Below are 17,496 nucleotides of genomic sequence, written 5' to 3'. Positions count from 1 at the left end.
ATGCGATCATCATTCTCAAAGCTGCTGTTTACTTCTAAGATCACTTTAGCACCGCCCTAAAAACCCGATTCAAATTAGACACAAACGTTCAAATAGGTAAATCACACATTATATAAACTCTTTATAGTGTTTTATTTACATTTTAGAGGTGATAAGGTGATAAGTTGGACAGATCGAGTGAAAAAAAGCAATTTTCCAACACAACATCTCTCCTTCTTACTGTCACACATTAGTTTCGCTTCCCCACCCTCCATTTTTAAAAAGACCCGACAGGGCCCATTGCCTTCTCGAATTATGCAGAAACGGGCAGCGTTTAGGTCATGTAATTGATTATGTTGGAAAGGGGAGAAATTGTGCTTAACAATGGTATTGTCATTACAGTTAATCTGGAAGTATTACGTTTTTTGGGTGCTAAAATAAGGGCAATTGTACGGACCAAGGCGATGTACAAAAGTGAGTGAGTTTACGTTACTGACAGCTGTCTGAGTTCAGGTCTTGATGGGCAAAAGGTTTCTTTGCTATTGTGACAGTTCTTGAGTCTTATCTTAGTGTCACCAATGGTGTTGTCATTACAGTTAATCTGGAAGTATTACGTTTTTTGGGTGCTAAAATAAGGGCAATTGTACGGACCAAGGCGATGTACAAAAGTGAGTGAGTTTACGTTACTGACAGCTGTCTGAGTTCAGGTCTTGATGGGCAAAAGGTTTCTTTGCTATTGTGACAGTTCTTGAGTCTTATCTTAGTGTCACCAATGGTGTTTTATGATTGCAGGAAATCTGTAAACACGTTTTTTTCCCCATTGTCTTTCCTGCAGGCAACTACTCAAAAAGAATCAACTTGTTTTAGGCACTGTTACCATGCAGTTTTTCTATTTAACTAGGCAAGTCAGTTAAGAACAAATTCTTATTTTCATGATGACCTAGGAACAGTGGGTTTACTGCCTGTTCAGGGGCAGAAAGATAGATTTGTAGCTCGGGGGTTTGAACTTGCAACCTTCCGGTTACTAGTCCAACACTTTAACCACTAGGCTACTCTGTTGTTGTCGAATAATTAATGCGGTGGTCTTCCAACATGGCAGCCGGGAGGCATCGTACGTCAACTCCTCTATTGTTAGAATGGTTACTCGACTATCTTGTCAATATAATAGAACGTCTTTACACACGGCCCGCTACGTGGTCGGCGCTGATTGGTTCAATACGTATGCCTTGTGTACCGGAAGTAAATGTTGAGAACTGATGTGAATTATTTCAGCCCACGGTGTGAAAGAAGATGGACACACTACATAAACTAAAACAATTTGATGCCTATCCGAAAACTCTTGAGGATTTCCGAATTAAAACATGTGGCGGAGCTACGGGTGAGTGGTTTTGGGTAGACTTTTGATAGCGCTTAGCTACTTGCAGAACACATACTGTCCCCAGTAGCTAGCTAGCTAGTTAGTAGGACTAGGATCACTGTGTTTGGACTAGCATTCTAGATCTGTCAGACTAGAGAACAGAACATATTACTATGTAGTTTGCAAAAATTCTATGGGATTGGGTGATATTCTGACTTTTTCTTTCCCCTTTTTGAAGTCACCATCATAAGTGGTCTCATCATGTTGATCCTGTTCTTCTCAGAGTTGCAGTATTATCTCACTAAGGAGGTAGGTTAATGTAACGTTACATCTTATAAAAATAGTCAGGGAACATGCTAAGTGTGCCAGTCAAATAAGTGGGTAAGAAGCTAGCTCTGTATGGATCACACTTGTAAACGGAAGGATATTCTAATGGAGAACTGTGACAACAAGTAACTAACTATAACAGCTAGCAAGCCTAGCCAACTTTGCATGCCACAATTATTGTGGTTTGTATACTTTATAACAGTGGTATTCAATCTTTTTCAGCTGATCCCATTGCAATTATATTTTTTTGTAATCAAAGGTAGTTAATTGCCACCAGGGCAACTGGGAATGCGCAACATTCCAATGGTGGACATGGTGCTGAAATGCAATGACTAGCCAAAGGGATCCTACTCAAGTTAATTTGTCTCTTGAGTCGGAATGGTGCTATGCCGAAAATCTCCCTCGCACACTCAATTCTTCATTGCTGCGACTTGCTTGCTAGTTGGGATTTCTGCTCTTCCCTCCGTTGTCAGTTTAGCCCACATTTCACTGATCTTAATAGCATACAGCATATTTTATTTGTGTCCTTCAAGGCAGCTGTCAATGATCACGTTAGGCTGGGATAATGTACCTCAATCACGGGATGGAATATGTCGTTGTACATATTCCATCCCGAAATTGTGAAGGGTGACTCGAGAAGATTGAAATACTGCTAGATTTGAATTAAATTGCAGTTTATGCCAGCATGCTAGGCTAGCTAATGCTATAACACCCATTAGATTCCATTAAAATGGTACACCTAGCATTTGGTTGAGTAACTACCGGAAGTGTTGAATGCAGTTTGTTGCTTTAGTATTACCTAGCCTAGCATTCTGACGAAAACTGATGTTTATTTAAAAACTAGCACTATTTCAATTTTCTCGATTCACCTTTAATCATTTCGGGATTGAGGTAGGTTTTCCCAGCCAAATAACGTTACTGCGCTGAGCTCTGGCTGTCCACATTCCGGCACAGGGCCTTTCCAACCGAGAGAAATGAACGAGTCGAATCCTTTTGGCTAGCCTGTTTGAGGATAATTGGAACATCACTATAATTTTATGTTCTGTTATAATTATTTAGCCATCTGTCATAACGTTTGCTTAATCTATGAAGCCCGGTCCGCATTTTAAATACCACTGTTATGACTTGCAAAATATGAATGTTGTTCTGCCAACACAGGTCCATCCTGAATTGTTTGTGGACACATCACGAGGAGACAAACTGAAAATCAACATTAATGTGATATTTCCTAACATGCCGTGTGCCTGTAAGTAACTTTAGAGAACCTAGCATGCATCATCACATTTGACAAACGTACACCTGCACAATTAACCCCTATATGTGCGTTTTTCTGTGATATTATCAAACAGTTGCATAAATTGACAGAATGCTTCCGTAAAATCTAAAGTAATCTTTTGGGGGGTTATGCATGAAGCAAAATAGGGATTTCACATTGGAAGTATATGACATTTGTAACATCACCGTGACCTTCAGATCTCAGCATTGATGCCATGGATGTTGCTGGAGAGCAGCAGTTGGATGTGGAACACAACCTGTTCAAGCAAAGGCTTGACAAGGATGGCAATTCTGTCACTACAGAAGCAGAGAAACATGGTAACCATGCTTGCTTGTAATTCTGTTCTATTACTTGAAGAGCATTATACACCATGAAATACAGCATAGGTTTTCCCTCTTGGGAAAATAAGATATATGAATTGTATTGAATAGTTCATGTTTTCACTGGGTCATGGATATTGTTTTATTGTCATCTCTCATGTAGATTTGGGACAAGAGGAAGGTGAAATTTTTGACCCTAGTAAGCTAGATCCTGAGCGGTGTGAAAGCTGCTATGGAGCAGAGACAGAGGATTTGAAGTGAGTTCCCATGACCGGAATGCCCTCCAGAATGCCTTCCCAGGCTTCACAGATCATACTTCCCATGACCAAAGACAGACAATGAGGTTTCCCTGTCAATCTCATAGCTTAAATCCCTTGCCTGTGAAATTGGACTTGTTAGAAAGAATCCATGAAAGCTTTTACTTATTTGAGCCCTGAACTCTTTTGCAGAACATAGGCTATCACCAAATTAGCTAATCCTTTGTCCAAAATGTGATTGTGATAGTACGTGTTACATTGACCTATTACTTATGCTTTTGCTTTTTTGTAGGTGCTGTAACACCTGTGATGACGTACGGGAAGCGTATCGCAGGCGTGGCTGGGCCTTCAAGAACCCTGACACCATCGAGCAGTGCAAGAGGGAGGGCTTCAGCCAGAAGATGCAGGAGCAGAAGAATGAGGGCTGCCAGATCTATGGCTTTCTTGAGGTCAACAAGGTAACTAGTCTTAGACTGACGCTTTGGATAAGTTCATAATCAGAAAGAATAGTCAGTACTCACACACTGGTTAACACTTCATAGAAGGAATGCGTTTTATTTAATGTTTTGACTTTCAATTGCCTGGCTTTCAAATGGTCAGACAGTGTTGACAACATGATTTGAAATGAATCATCACTTTTTGGGAACAGAATTCTAGATGTGATTAAATAAAATTAGAAATGGAAATGTGCTGCCACTGAGATGTAATATTTTATGAGGTGCTTTAATGCATTCATACACTTTCAATCTGCAAATATTACGTTCATTGTTAGACTTTTTTCTGAACTCTTCAATTTGGCTTTTTTGTTAGGTGGCAGGAAATTTCCACTTTGCCCCTGGAAAGAGTTTCCAGCAGTCCCATGTTCATGGTAAGACCTGATATCAGTGATCTACCTAAGTAAAATATAAGTTCTGTGCTTTCTATCAATCCTCTGAATTGCTTAGAGATGAAGCAGGTTGACTGATTTGGTTCGAATTCTAAAATTGCTTACTTGCTACTAGAAACACCTTGTGGTTTATTAAACCAGTCTGTATCTCAGACCAGATTTGGGTACAGACCCTCTTGTAGTGTAGACTTTGTCACTAGACCAGTAAAGACATTTCTAGTGCATCCGTTACTAGTCTTTCCAGTAAAACACTGAAGTGAAACATTTGGTAAATGGTCTCTTTCTCTTTCATAACTCCTTTCATTTTCTCGACTTCTTCCATTCTTTCCTCCTCCGGATCAATCATTAGGCATTAATTGTATCTTTATTTTTTATTTCATGAAAACATCTGACCTTTATCTTTGTGGCACAGGTGAAAAAATGTGTCAAACTAAGTAGCTATTTTTCTCCCGCTTATAAATAACATTTTGATTGTAAATTGATAGACTCACTTGCTTTATCATAAATGTTGCCTACTAATAACACCAATATACTTATTTTGCATTGACACTTACACTCTTTGAAAATTAAGTAATGTGAAATGTATTAATTTGTTTGCAATTCATTTTTTGCAAAGTTTGCCAATGGATTTTTTTAAAATTCAATTGGTGTCATCTTGATGAGCTTCTTGACAAAAGTTACTACAATGTCACTGATGTAACCTTTGTTACTGTGAAGACAGGCCAAATTAATTTAAAAGTATGCATTTGTGATTGAAGAAAAATAGAAGGTACTGTTTTCATAGGATTTACCTTAAGAATTTGTCAAGAATTGCTGATAAAGTAACATGGTACATAACCAGATGAAGTTGTAAGCCCTAAGTACTAGTCTCTCAACTTGCTTGGAGGCATTGAAAGGTGTCCTTTGTCATTATGAACAACGTGTACCGAAAGCTTAGAGCAAATGCTTCACCAGCTTAAAGCTGCTTTAATTTTCTATTTTATTCGGTCGACTAGTACTACACTCTGTCTGGTTTTTGCCTTTAAGCAGACAATCTCCTTGTGATAAGAATTTGGCCGTAATGAAATATCAGATGTGATGAACCCCCTTCAGAGGCTTATTGCCTTTGGCCAGCCTCTTAGGACTGGCTTTTTCTGTGTAGCCCAAAATGCGTCATATAGTGACTCTTCTCTCTTCTTTCTGCAGTGCACGCTGTGGAAAGTAAGTCCATCATTTTGTAGCTTTTATTTTTGTAGTAAACATCACCCCCCCCCCCCCCCCCCCCCCTAGCCTGGTCCCAGATTGTTTTGTGTTCTTGCATACTCCAGTGCTATCCTTGTCCAGCCAAAGACCAAGTTCAGCATGACCGTGCCTTTTCTGAATTGGATTTGCTCAACTCCTGCGTCCTCTCTCGCCTCCTTTTGAAAAAAAAGCTTGTATGAAATTATTCTCCTCTCACGCGTCATCAGGCAAATTTAAGTTTACAGGTGTTGAATCCCAAAATGTGTGAAGTGAGAACATTTAGGTAGTTGTGCATGACATTTTATCTGTACAAAGGTATATGTAGGATATCGTTTCTTAAATGTTTGCATGATTTTCTCCTTCGAAAAAACAACTGCTTCAAAGGGGTTGTGGTAGATATCCAAACTCTTCAGGCGAAGGACTCGAGTAGGATACACATTATTCTTGATGAAAGGTGGCTATCGAGGAGGGGAGGATACTCTTCCGTTCATCTACTAACAAATTGGCACTCTCCTCGACCACATCAGTTTCCGGGTCACGGAGGAGAGAGGCTGAGTTACAAGGAATTGGCATGATGGCACAAACACTGACACTCACAGACACTTCTAAATTGTCCAGTCAAATATCAAACTTCGTATTTGAAGAGGTTGTCTGTCAGAATTCACCCTGTTACTTAAAGCCTAGTAAAGACAACCAAAGCTGCTTCTAACTGATTTGAAACTGTCCTTTTGAATAACCAGCATGTGATTGTTGATCTTTAATTGAGGTGGTACAAGCAGTAATCAAGAACACTTTGCATTTGAGGGCTGTGTGCTCAACAATAACTTGTAATGGGAGAGCTGTAGATTTGATGAGACTAGTAAACCCTCATACTCTTGAGTATACCGAACATATACAGTAACTGATGTTCTATCAGATCACAGCATTACTGACATATTGTTTCATTTTAATTTCAGTTCATGATCTGCAGAGCTTTGGACTAGATAACGTAAGTACTTAAAAAAAAAGAAAGTATTGTCTTTCCAAGGCAGTGTTATCCATACCCCTTTAAGCTCTTATTTGTGTTTCTTGTGTCCTACAGATCAACATGACTCACTTGATCAAACATCTATCCTTTGGGAGGGATTACCCTGGTATCGTCAATCCTTTGGATGGCACCGATGTTGCGGCACCACAAGGTTAGTAATTATCCCATTTGTCAAATTCCCCACACCGAACATTTGACTTAGACCTACTACCAGCAATTGAAATCACAGCGTTTGACATACTTTGTCCAAGAACTATGGAGAAGTTGTGACATGGGAATAAGAGTTATTACAAAAGTCCCGTTGTGTAATTATAATTAAGTGCCGTAGAGGTGGTCTCTGCAGCAGATGTCCATCCCAATGGACACGAATGTACCAAACATGCCTCTGCTCTGCATCATCATCTTCCCAACTCCTCCCTGCATCATCATCTTCCCAACTCCTCCCATCTGCTCTCTGTCGCTCATGCCGACCCTGAGGGAAGTAATAATACAGCATTTGAACAAAATCACATAACACTATGGAGTTCTATTGAACAATCTACAATATGCAGTTTGGATGGCTGCAATAAAGTCTTATCAAAACTGATATAGTAAAGAAATCGGTGATGCCCAAGTAGACTATGGCATTCTTTCTATGTCTTGCATTTCAGTGTAGGCCTACGTGTATAAGGTAAGTAGTTCACTTCACTAACATACCTTATACAGGAAAATGTTCCAAACATGACACCAGCTGCCATCCCAACTGCAAAGCCCATCACGAATCCCATTTAAAATGGCTCCATATAGCCACAGAGTTTCTAAAGCCAGAGGCGCAACATCGAGACTTCCCGGGAACGTTTGCGAAACAGACCAGGCTGGGGTTTGTGGTTTGAGAAGTCAATGGATGTTTTTTTCAATATGCATATTACTGTGCTCCACACTCTCATGCTCCGATTGCATTCTCTTGAGTACGTTCTTGTGAGGACGAGTGTGTGGAGAATACATAAAACAATATACACTGCTCAAAAAAATAAAGGGAACACTTAAACAACACAATGTAATTCCAAGTCAATCACACTTCTGTGAAATCAAACTGTCCACTTAGGAAGCAACACTGATTGACAATAAATTTCACATGCTGTTGTGCAAATGAAAGACAACAGGTGGAAATTATAGGCAATTAGCAAGACCCCCCCCCCCCCCCCCCAATAAAGGAGTGGTTCTGCAGGTGATAACCACAGACCACTTCTCAGTTCCTATGCTTCCTGGCTGATGTTTTGGTCACTTTTGAATGCTGGCGGTGCTTTCACTCTAGTGGTAGCATGAGACTGAGTCTACAACCCACATAAGTGGCTCAGGTAGTGCAGCTCATCCAGGATGGCACATCAATGTGAGCTGTGGTAAGGTTTGCTGTGTCTGTCAGCGTAGTGTAGCGCCTCCATGCTCTGGACCAGGAGACAGGCCAGTACGTCAGGAGACGTGGAGGAGGCCGTAGGAGGGCAACAACCCAGCAGCAGGACTGCTACCTCTGCCTTTGTGCAAGGAGGAGCAGGAGGAGCACTGCCAGAGCCCTGCAAAATTACCTCCAGCATGCCACAAATGAGCATATGTCTGCTCAAACGGTCAGAAACAGACTCCATGAGGGTGGTATGAGGGCCTGATGTCCACAGGTGGGGGTTGTGCTTTACAGCCCAACACCGTGCAGGACGTTTGGCATTTGCCAGAGAACACCAAGATTGGCAAATTCGCCACTGGCGCCCCGTGCTCTTCACAGATGAAAGCAGGTTCACACTGAGCACATGTGACAGTCTGGAGACGCCGTGGAGAACGTTCTGCTGCCTGCAACATCCTCCAGCATGACCGGTTTGGCGATGGGTCAGTCATGGTGTGGGGTGGCATTTCTTTGGGGGGCCGCACAGCCCTCCATGTGCTCGCCAGAGCTAGCCTGACTGCCATTAGGTTCCCGTGATGAGATCCTCAGACCCCTTGTGAGACCATATGCTGGTGTGGTTGGCCCTGGGTTCCTCCTAATGCAAGACAATGCTAGACCTCGTGTGGCTGGAGTGTCAGCAGTTCCTGCAAGAGGGAGGCATTGATGCTATGGACTGGCCCGCCCGTTCCCCAGACCTGAATCCAATTGAGCACATCTGGGACATCATGTCTCACTCCATCCACCAACACCACGTTGCACCACAGACTGTCCAGGAGTTGGCGGATGCTTTAGTCCACGTCTGGGAGGAGATCCCTCAGGAGACCATCCGCCACCTCATCAGGAGCATGCCCAGGCGTTGTAGGGACGTCATATAGACACGTGGAGTCCACACACAATACTGAGCCTCATTTTGACTTGTTTTAAGGACATTACATCAAAGCGGAGTTAGCTAGCAACGTTATTTGCACACCGAAAGCAGATTTTGATATGTAGCTAACTAATGTGTTGCGACGTGCATGGCTCCATTCAGACTTTTAAACTTTGTCCACCTTTTATCTCAAGCTTCTGTTTACCCAGCTAGCTGCGTTTTGGCTGGCTAACTGGTTAGCATGTCACCTTGGTGTGGCCTTGAAGACCTTGATAGGATATGTTTATTATGTATACACAATTATTTATTTTGTATTTTTTTGCAGGAACATATTTTATTTAACTAGGGAAGTCTTAACAAATTCTTACTTAAAATGACTGCCTACCCCGGTCAAACCCAGACGACACTGGGCCAATTGTGCGCCACCCTAGGGGACTCCCAATCACGGCTGGATGTGATGCAGCTTGAATTCGAACCAGGGACTGTAGTGACGCCTCTTGCACTGAGATGCAGTGCCTTAGACTGCTGAACCACTCGGGAGCCATACATACAAGAAGTATACAAACAGACAATGATGACATATGCTAGGGGTACATGGAAGAGTTGGAACAATTTAGATTTAAGATGTATAATTGTTTTTCTTTATCCTTATTATAGTTAAGGAAACCGAGCAGCACATTTTCCCATAACAAACAAGTAATCAAGAATATTAACAATTATAGAGCACTAGATATCTTTCCATAATTTCTTTACATGTTGACAATGCCGAACTCTTTCTGGATGTTCAACACAAAGTACAGTTAATGACTTTTTTGAGTTTCTTCAGGTAATAATTCTGAGGCCTCTGACTTTAACAAGCAGGTATTTGTGTGGTAATAATGACCTTTTTTTCCAACAGATATTATTGACAAATGTATTCCAGTAAATTGTGACAAGGTATTGACACAAAATCCCTTTGAAATAAAGCACGTATAGATCTGTTGTTCTGAGGGAGCAAGGAGAGTCACCCTCTGTAGAGTCACCCTCTCTTAATCCAGTTATCTCAATAAGACAAGGTCTTGTTACACCTCTGAACAACCTGAGTTACAGATGGAGTACTATCAAAGACTATGGCGAACTCTAAGTGTAACCGGGATATTGTAACGAGAGTAAAATGATCTAGATCTCCTCGTAATTGAGTAACAATCCTTCTGCATTAAAAAGTTGACTCACCAGCAGCATATGACGACTAAACCAGTTCTTAAAATATACTTGTTTCTATACAAAATATCCTTGTTCCGTATGTAATATCTATGCATGGTCATTAATGACCACGCTAAGAATAGTTGTATTGTCTTTGACATGGTTTATAGTGAAATGTAGGTTTTATCAGCATATCAGCTATGTAATAATTCTACGGTTATCAGTCACTTGAAGACAACCATTTTTTCTTTTTCGATGTTTGAAATGCTTTTCTAGCAGGTGGCCATTACTTGAAGTCGACACTTAGCTGAGGTGGTGTGTAGCCAGATAATGATGTGATGTTAAAGCTATAGCACCTCCTTGTGTTCATGCAGAGTGGAATGTTGCATTTGTCCAGACTACATGTGCTCGACCTCAGCAAATGATAGAAAAATCGATTTGTTTTATTCCAGCTTCCATGATGTATCAGTACTTTGTGAAGATTGTCCCAACCATCTATGTGAAATGGGATGGAGAGGTGAGTGAGTATATGTTGTACATGACAGCAATGAAATGTAGGTATTTCACAGAGTTAATCTTATCGCTATATCAGATTAAATTAAGTTAATTGTATTTTATATTTCCTTTTACATGTTAAGGTACTTGTGCATCAAACAAGGACATGGTTGTATTACTTGTCTTACAGGTGGTTAAAACAAACCAATTCTCTGTAACGCGACATGAGAAAGTAGCCAATGGGTTGATCGGAGACCAGGGCCTACCTGGAGTGTTTGTATTATATGAACTCTCCCCTATGATGGTCAAATTCACAGAGAAACAGAGGTAGGTAGCTTCAAACATTATTTTGTGTGAATATATAGTGTATGTGGACACGTAACATTTGTGGATTCAGCTATTTTAGCCACACCCGTTGCTGACAGGTGTATAAAATTGAGCGTGCCGCCATGCAATCCCAATAGGCAAACGTTGGCGGTAGAATAGCCTTACTGAAGAGCTCAGTGACTTTCAACGTAGCACCGAGTCACCGTAGCCAACAAGTCAGTTTGTCAAATTTCTGCCCTGCTAGAGCTGGAAACCTATAGGAGCAACAACTGCTCAGCTGAGAAGTGGTAGGCCACACAAGCTCACAGAATGTAACCGCTGAGTGCTGAAGCACGTAGCGTGTAAAAAAATCGTCGGTCTTCGGTTGCAACACTCAATACCGAGCCTCTGGAAGGAATGTCAGCACAAGAACTGTTCATCGGGAGCTTCATGAAATGGGTTTCCATGGCCTAGTAGCTGTGCACACAAGCCTGAGATCACCATGTGCAATGCCAAGCGTTGGCTGGAGTGGTGTAAAGCCCACCACCATTGGACTCTGGAGCAGTGGAAACACACTTTTCTGGAGTGATGAATTGCACTTCGCCATCTGGCAGTCCGATTCTGGGTTTGGAGGATGCCAGGAGAACGCTACCTGCCCGACTGCATAGTGCCAACTGTAAAGTTTAGTGGAGGAGGAATAATGGTCTGGGGCTGTTTTTCACATGCTAGGCCCCTTAGTTCCAGTGAAGGAAAATCTTAACTCTACAGCATACAATGACATTCTAGATGGTTCTGTGCTTCCAACTTTGTGGCAACAGTTTGGGAAAAGCCCTTTCCTGTTTCAGCATGGCAATGCCCCCGTGCACAAGACAAGATCCATACAGAAATGGTTTGTCGATCTATGTGGAAAAAATTGACTGGCCTGCACAAAGGCCTGACCTCAACACCATCGAGCACCTTTTGGAATGGATTGGAATGCTGACTGCGATCCAGGTCTAATCGCCAAGTGCGAACCTCACTAATGCGCTTGTGGCTGAATGGAAGCAAGTCCCCGCAGCAATGTTCCAACATCTAGTGGAAAGCCTTCCCAGAAGAGTGGTGGCTGTTATAGCAGCAACGGGTGTACCAACTCCGTATTAATGCCCATAATTTTGGCATGAGATGTTCAACGTGTGGATTCCATGACCCTCAATGGAAAATCCGTGTAGCCTATGTAAATGGTAAGCTGTGTGTTGTATCAAACATGTTTTGCTCTTTTTTTTCAGATCATTCACTCATTTTCTTACAGGACTGTGTGCCATCGTAGGAGGTGTATTTACAGGTTGGCACCTCTGCAATCCCATATTTCAAATGCAGCAAACATGTCACTCAATACATCTTTAATCATTTTAATATTGTTTTTAATTAGTGATGGCTTTCTCAGTTTGAAGGTAGTGTATACTATGCACTACTGGAGGTACAGTGCCTTGTGAAAGTGTTCACCCCCTTGACATTTTTCCTATTTCGTTGCCTTACAACCTGGAGTTAATGTATGTCTTTTTTTTAGGGGGGGGGGGGGGGGTGGTGGTGTCGCCATTTGATTTACACAACATGCCTACTACTTTGAAGATGCAAAAAATTTTTTATTGTGAAACAAACAAGAAATAAGACAAAACAACTCCAACTTGAGCGTGCATAACTATTCACCCCCCACACACACAAAGTCAAGACTTTGTAGAGCCACCTTTTGCAGAAATTACAGCTGCAAATCTCTTGGGGTATGTCTCTATAAGCTTGGCACATCTAGCCACTGGGATTTTTGCCCATTCTTCAAGGCAAAACTGCTCCAGCTCCTTCCAAGTTGGATGGGTTCCACTGGTATACAGCAATCTTTAAGTCATACCACATATTCTCAATTAGATTGGGGTCTGGGCTTTGACTAGGCCATTCCAAGACATTTAAATGTTTCCCCTTAAACCACTCGAGTGTTGCTTTAACAGTATGCTTAGGGTCATTGTCCTGCTGGAAGGTGAACCTCCTTCCCAGTTTCAAATCTCTGAAATACTGAAACTGGTTTCCCTGTATTTAGCGCTATCCATTCCTTCAATTCTGACCAGTTTCCCAGTCCCAGCTGATGGAAAAACATCCCCACACTGAAACGTGGTGACAGCATCATGGTGTGGGGATGTTTTTCATCGGCTGGGACTGGGAAACTGGTCAAAATTGAAGGAATGGATAGCGCTAAATACAGGGAAACCAGTTTGTCTTTCAGAGATTTGAAACTGGGAAGGAGGTTCACCTTCCAGCAGGACAATGACCCTAAGCATACATGATGCTGTCACCACGTTTCAGTGTGGGGATGGTGTTCTCGGGGTGATGGGAGGTGTTGGGTTTGCGCCAGACAGCTTTTTCCTTGATGGCAAAAAGCTACATTTTAGTCTAATCTGACCAGAGTACCTTCTTCCATATGTTTGGCGAGTCTCCCACAACACATTTGGTGTTTGCCAAAATGCGTTTCTCATTTTTTGTCTTTAAGCAATGGCTTTTTTCAGGCCACTCTTCTGTAAAGCCCAGCTCTGGAGTGTACGGCTTAAAGTGGTCCTATGGACAGATACTCCAAACCCTGAAGGAGCTACAAAGCTCCACAGCGGAGATATCTTTGGTCTGTTGCCTCTCTGACAAACGCTGATGGACTTAATGGTGCTCTGTGGGATGTTCAAAGTTTCTGATATTTTTTTTGTAACCCAACCCCCATCTGTACTTCACAACTTTGACCCTGACCTGGGGGGGGGGGGGGGGGGGGGGCTTTCAGAACATGTTTTTTTTTTTATTATATTTTTATTGCACACAGGTGGATTTTATTTAATTAATTATGTGACTTCTGAAGGTAATTGGTTGCACCAGATCTTATTTGGGGGTTTCATAGCGAAGGGGGTGAATACATATGCACGCACCACTTTTCCATAATTTTCTTTACTTCACCAATTTTGACTGTTTTGTGTACGTCCAAATACATGAAATCCAAATAAATAAAAAACATTTCAATTACAGGTCGTAATGCAACAAAATAGGAGTAACGCCAAGAGGGCTGAAATACTTTTGCAAGGCACTGTAGTACAGTTTGTTGGAATGAGCCTTTTGGATGGTGGTCCAACTATATTTGTCATGTTAAATGCTTTATCTTGTATCTTTTTTCCCAGTGGCTGGACTAATTGATTCCTTGATATACCACTCGGCAAAAGCCATCCAGAAGAAGATTGAACTGGGCAAGGCATCTTAGTGGAGTGTTTTGCACAAGGGCAAACCAGACTGTTCATCATTCTCCGGAAGGGCCTATCTGTAAAAGGGAAGTGACTACAAACTGATGCTAACTAACATGGCAATAAACAAAATCAGAATAATCTCCCTCAATATTGGAAGGAAATTTGACCGCTAAGTCTCCCATTTAGTTATTTTTGTTTTTACATCCCTTATCCATACAAAGAATGAAAGACCAAATCACTGGACAGAAGAGTGATTTAACAGATGTTTTTGATCACATTTGATTCATCCCCAGTCCAAGCACATTGTATCTATTAGTTGCTTCCCATATACACGTAACAAATATAAACACAACATGGAACAATTTCAAAGATTGTACTGATTTACAGTACATATAAGGAAAAGTCAATCAAAAATAAATTCATTAGGCGCTAATCTGGATTTCACATGACTGGGAATACTGATATGCATCTGGTCAGAGATACCTTAAAGGTAGGGGCGTGGATCAGAACCAGTCAGTATATGGTGTGACCACCATTTGCATCATGTAGAGCAACATCTCTTTCGCATAGAGTTGATCAAGCTGTTGATTGCAGTCCGAGGAATGTTGTCCCACTCCTCTTCAATAGCTATGCAAAGTTACTGGATATTCGCAGGAACTGGAACACGCTGTCTTAAACCTTGATCCAGGGCATCCCAAACGGGCACAACGGGTGACATGTCTGAGTGCAGGCCATGGAAGAACTGGGACATGTTCAGCTTCCAGGAATTGTGTACAGATCCTTGTGACATGGGGCTGTGCATTATCATGCTGAAACAGGAGTGACAATGGACCTCAGGATCTTGTCATGACATTCAACTTGCCATCGGTGAGAAAAAAGAAGAAACCTGCGCAATGTTCTTGCTAGTATCACTGCTCTTTATTAAGCTTTATGTATCAGCCTCAAGGTCTTCATCACTGCTTTAAAAAGCAGTTGTGTTAGTTGTCTGTAGCTTATGCCTGCCGAAACCATAACCCCACCGCCACCATGGGGCACTCAGCAAACCACTCACCGACATAACGGCATACACGCTGTCTGACATCTGCCCGGTACAGTTGAAATCGGGATTCATCCATGAAGAGCACACTTCTCCAGCGTGCCAGTGGCCACTGAAGTCAGTTACAACGCCAAACTGCAGTCAGGTCAAGACCGTGGTGAGGATGACACGCATGCAGATGAGCTTCCCTGAGACGGTTTCCGACAGTTTGTGCAGAAATTCTTCGGTTGTGCAAACCTACAGTTTCATTAGCTGTCTGGGCTGCTGGTCTCAGACGATTCCACAGGTGAAGAAGCTGGATGTGGAGGTCCTGGGCTGGCGTGGTTGCGAGGCCGGTCGGATATACTGCCAAATTCTCTAAAACATGAACTTTACATTTTTTTGGCAACTGCTCTGGTGGACATTCCTGCAGTCATCATGCCAATTGCACACTCCCTCAACTTGAGAGATCTGTGGTTTTGTATAATGTAACAAAATTGCACATTTTAAGTGGCCTTTAATTTTCCCCAGCACACGTTGTACCTGTGTAATGATCATGCTGTTTAATCAGCTTCTTGATATGCCACACCTGTCAGGTGGATGGATATTATCTTGGCAAAGGAGAAATGCTCAAACAGTGACATAAACCAATTTGTGCACAACATTTGAGAGAAATAAGCTTTTTGTCCTTATTTCTGGGATATTGTATTTCAGCTCATGAAACATGGGACCAACACTTTACATGTTGCGCTTATTTTTGTTCAGTGTATATACCTTTTTTGCCATTCTCATCTACCCTAAATGTACTGTCATGGACATGTTTATCCCATCCTTTTAATTTCTAATCTCTTTGATCAATCATGGACCCTTCATTTACATAATTATTTGCTATGACATTGGACCCGAGCAGGTTGAATGTGTTTTTTAATGTGTGTTCAAGGGTGTATTCATTAGTGCAAAAAGTTTTGCTATAGAAGACTTTTTGCAACTGAAATGAGTCTTATTTGAAAATTTATTTAGGTCACTCCAAGTTGTCTCGTTTGGTTCCTAGTGAATACACCCCAGATTGATGGAATCTCTGACCGTCGTTGAGAGGACTACTTAAGGAGACCAAATGATGCAGTTTATTGTTCTTTTGTTGTGATTGCACATTTTGAGATCCAATTCAGGGGCCTGTGTTGAGTGAAAGTGTGTGGGGTTGAGAGAAAGTGTGTGTGTGAGCGCATGTGTACAGCTTATTGTGTGTGTGTGGGAGAGACGTATTTATATTTTGAGAATCTTCAATGTTTTTTAAAATGACAAATAAATGTTGAATACACCAGCCTGTAATGTAGTAATTTGTGACATTTTGTGTACAGTGTCCTGTCCAATTCCTGTCCCAGGAACAACTGAGTAAAATATACACTGCCGTTCAAAAGTATGGGGTCACTTAAATGTATTTTTTAAGAAAAGCACTTATTTTTTTGTCTATTTAAATAACATGAAATTGATCAGAAAGTGTAGACATTAGTTGTAAATTACTATTGTAACTAATCGGCAGATTTTAAAAAAAAAATGGAATATCTACGTAGGCATACAGAGGCCCATTATCAGCAACCATCACTCCTGTGTTCTAATGGCATTTTAGCTAATCCAAGTTTATCATTTTAAAAGGCTAATTGATCATTAGAAAACCCTTCTGCAATTGTTAGCACAGCTGAAAACTGTTGTGCTGATAAAAAGAAGCAATAAAACTGTCCTTTAGACTAGTTAAGTATCTGGAGCATCAGCATTTGTGGGTTCGATTAAAGGCTCAAAATGGCCAGAGACAAAGGAAAAATCATCCGTTTCCAGCTACAATAGTCATTTACAACATTAACAATGTCTATACTGTATTTCTGATCAATTTATTTTGAACAAAAAAATGTGCTTTTCTTTAAAAAAGCAAAGACATCGCTAAGTGACCTCAAGATCTGAGAGATCTTGAACACTTGAATGGTCTTTGTGAAATGTCTTTGTCCATAGAATGAATGATGCTGTATATTGCTAAAGTGGACCCTTTATTTGGGTTAGGTGTTTCTTATTGATCACACATACTGAATTTGAGACCATCACTCTTGACAAGTTGACGTACTCATGAGAAAAAATAGAAAACACTGGAGTCTGTTGCCAAGGCACTGTACTGATCTCTGGAATGTCAGTGATAATTCTTCTGCACTATACTTCCTCTAAGCTCATGTGGAATAGCCTTGGGATGAGGAGATTACAAACAATGATCACTGCACGTGACTATAGTGGCCTCCTTTCAATTACGTCTTTGTCAAAGTAGGCTACTGCTCAATATCCTT

General features: G+C 41.3%; 1 protein-coding gene across 2 annotated transcripts; it reads left to right on the top strand.

The window, feature by feature from the left end:
• Positions 1 to 1,197: 1,197 nt before the first annotated feature.
• Positions 1,198 to 16,502, top strand: LOC110527650 (endoplasmic reticulum-Golgi intermediate compartment protein 3). 2 transcript variants are annotated; one of them, XM_021609063.2, is made up of 14 exons: positions 1,198 to 1,357; positions 1,575 to 1,645; positions 2,822 to 2,909; positions 3,137 to 3,256; positions 3,423 to 3,516; positions 3,809 to 3,974; positions 4,327 to 4,384; positions 5,588 to 5,602; positions 6,580 to 6,611; positions 6,705 to 6,801; positions 10,564 to 10,628; positions 10,797 to 10,933; positions 12,178 to 12,233; positions 14,092 to 16,502. In XM_021609063.2, the coding sequence occupies exons 1-14, from the start codon at positions 1,270 to 1,272 to the stop codon at positions 14,169 to 14,171; spliced, it is 1,167 nt and encodes a 388-aa protein (XP_021464738.1). In that variant the 5' UTR covers positions 1,198 to 1,269; the 3' UTR covers positions 14,172 to 16,502. The 2 variants fall into 2 exon arrangements, with proteins under 2 accessions (XP_021464738.1, XP_021464739.1); XM_021609064.2 differs by lacking the exon at positions 5,588 to 5,602 and having other exon boundaries at positions 14,092 to 14,523.
• The last annotated feature ends 994 nt before the right edge of the window (positions 16,503 to 17,496 follow it).

Source organism: Oncorhynchus mykiss, chromosome 7, assembly GCF_013265735.2.
Source record: "Oncorhynchus mykiss isolate Arlee chromosome 7, USDA_OmykA_1.1, whole genome shotgun sequence".
NCBI classification, from domain to species: domain Eukaryota; kingdom Metazoa; phylum Chordata; class Actinopteri; order Salmoniformes; family Salmonidae; genus Oncorhynchus; species Oncorhynchus mykiss.
This window is presented reverse-complemented; position numbering and strand designations above follow the sequence as displayed.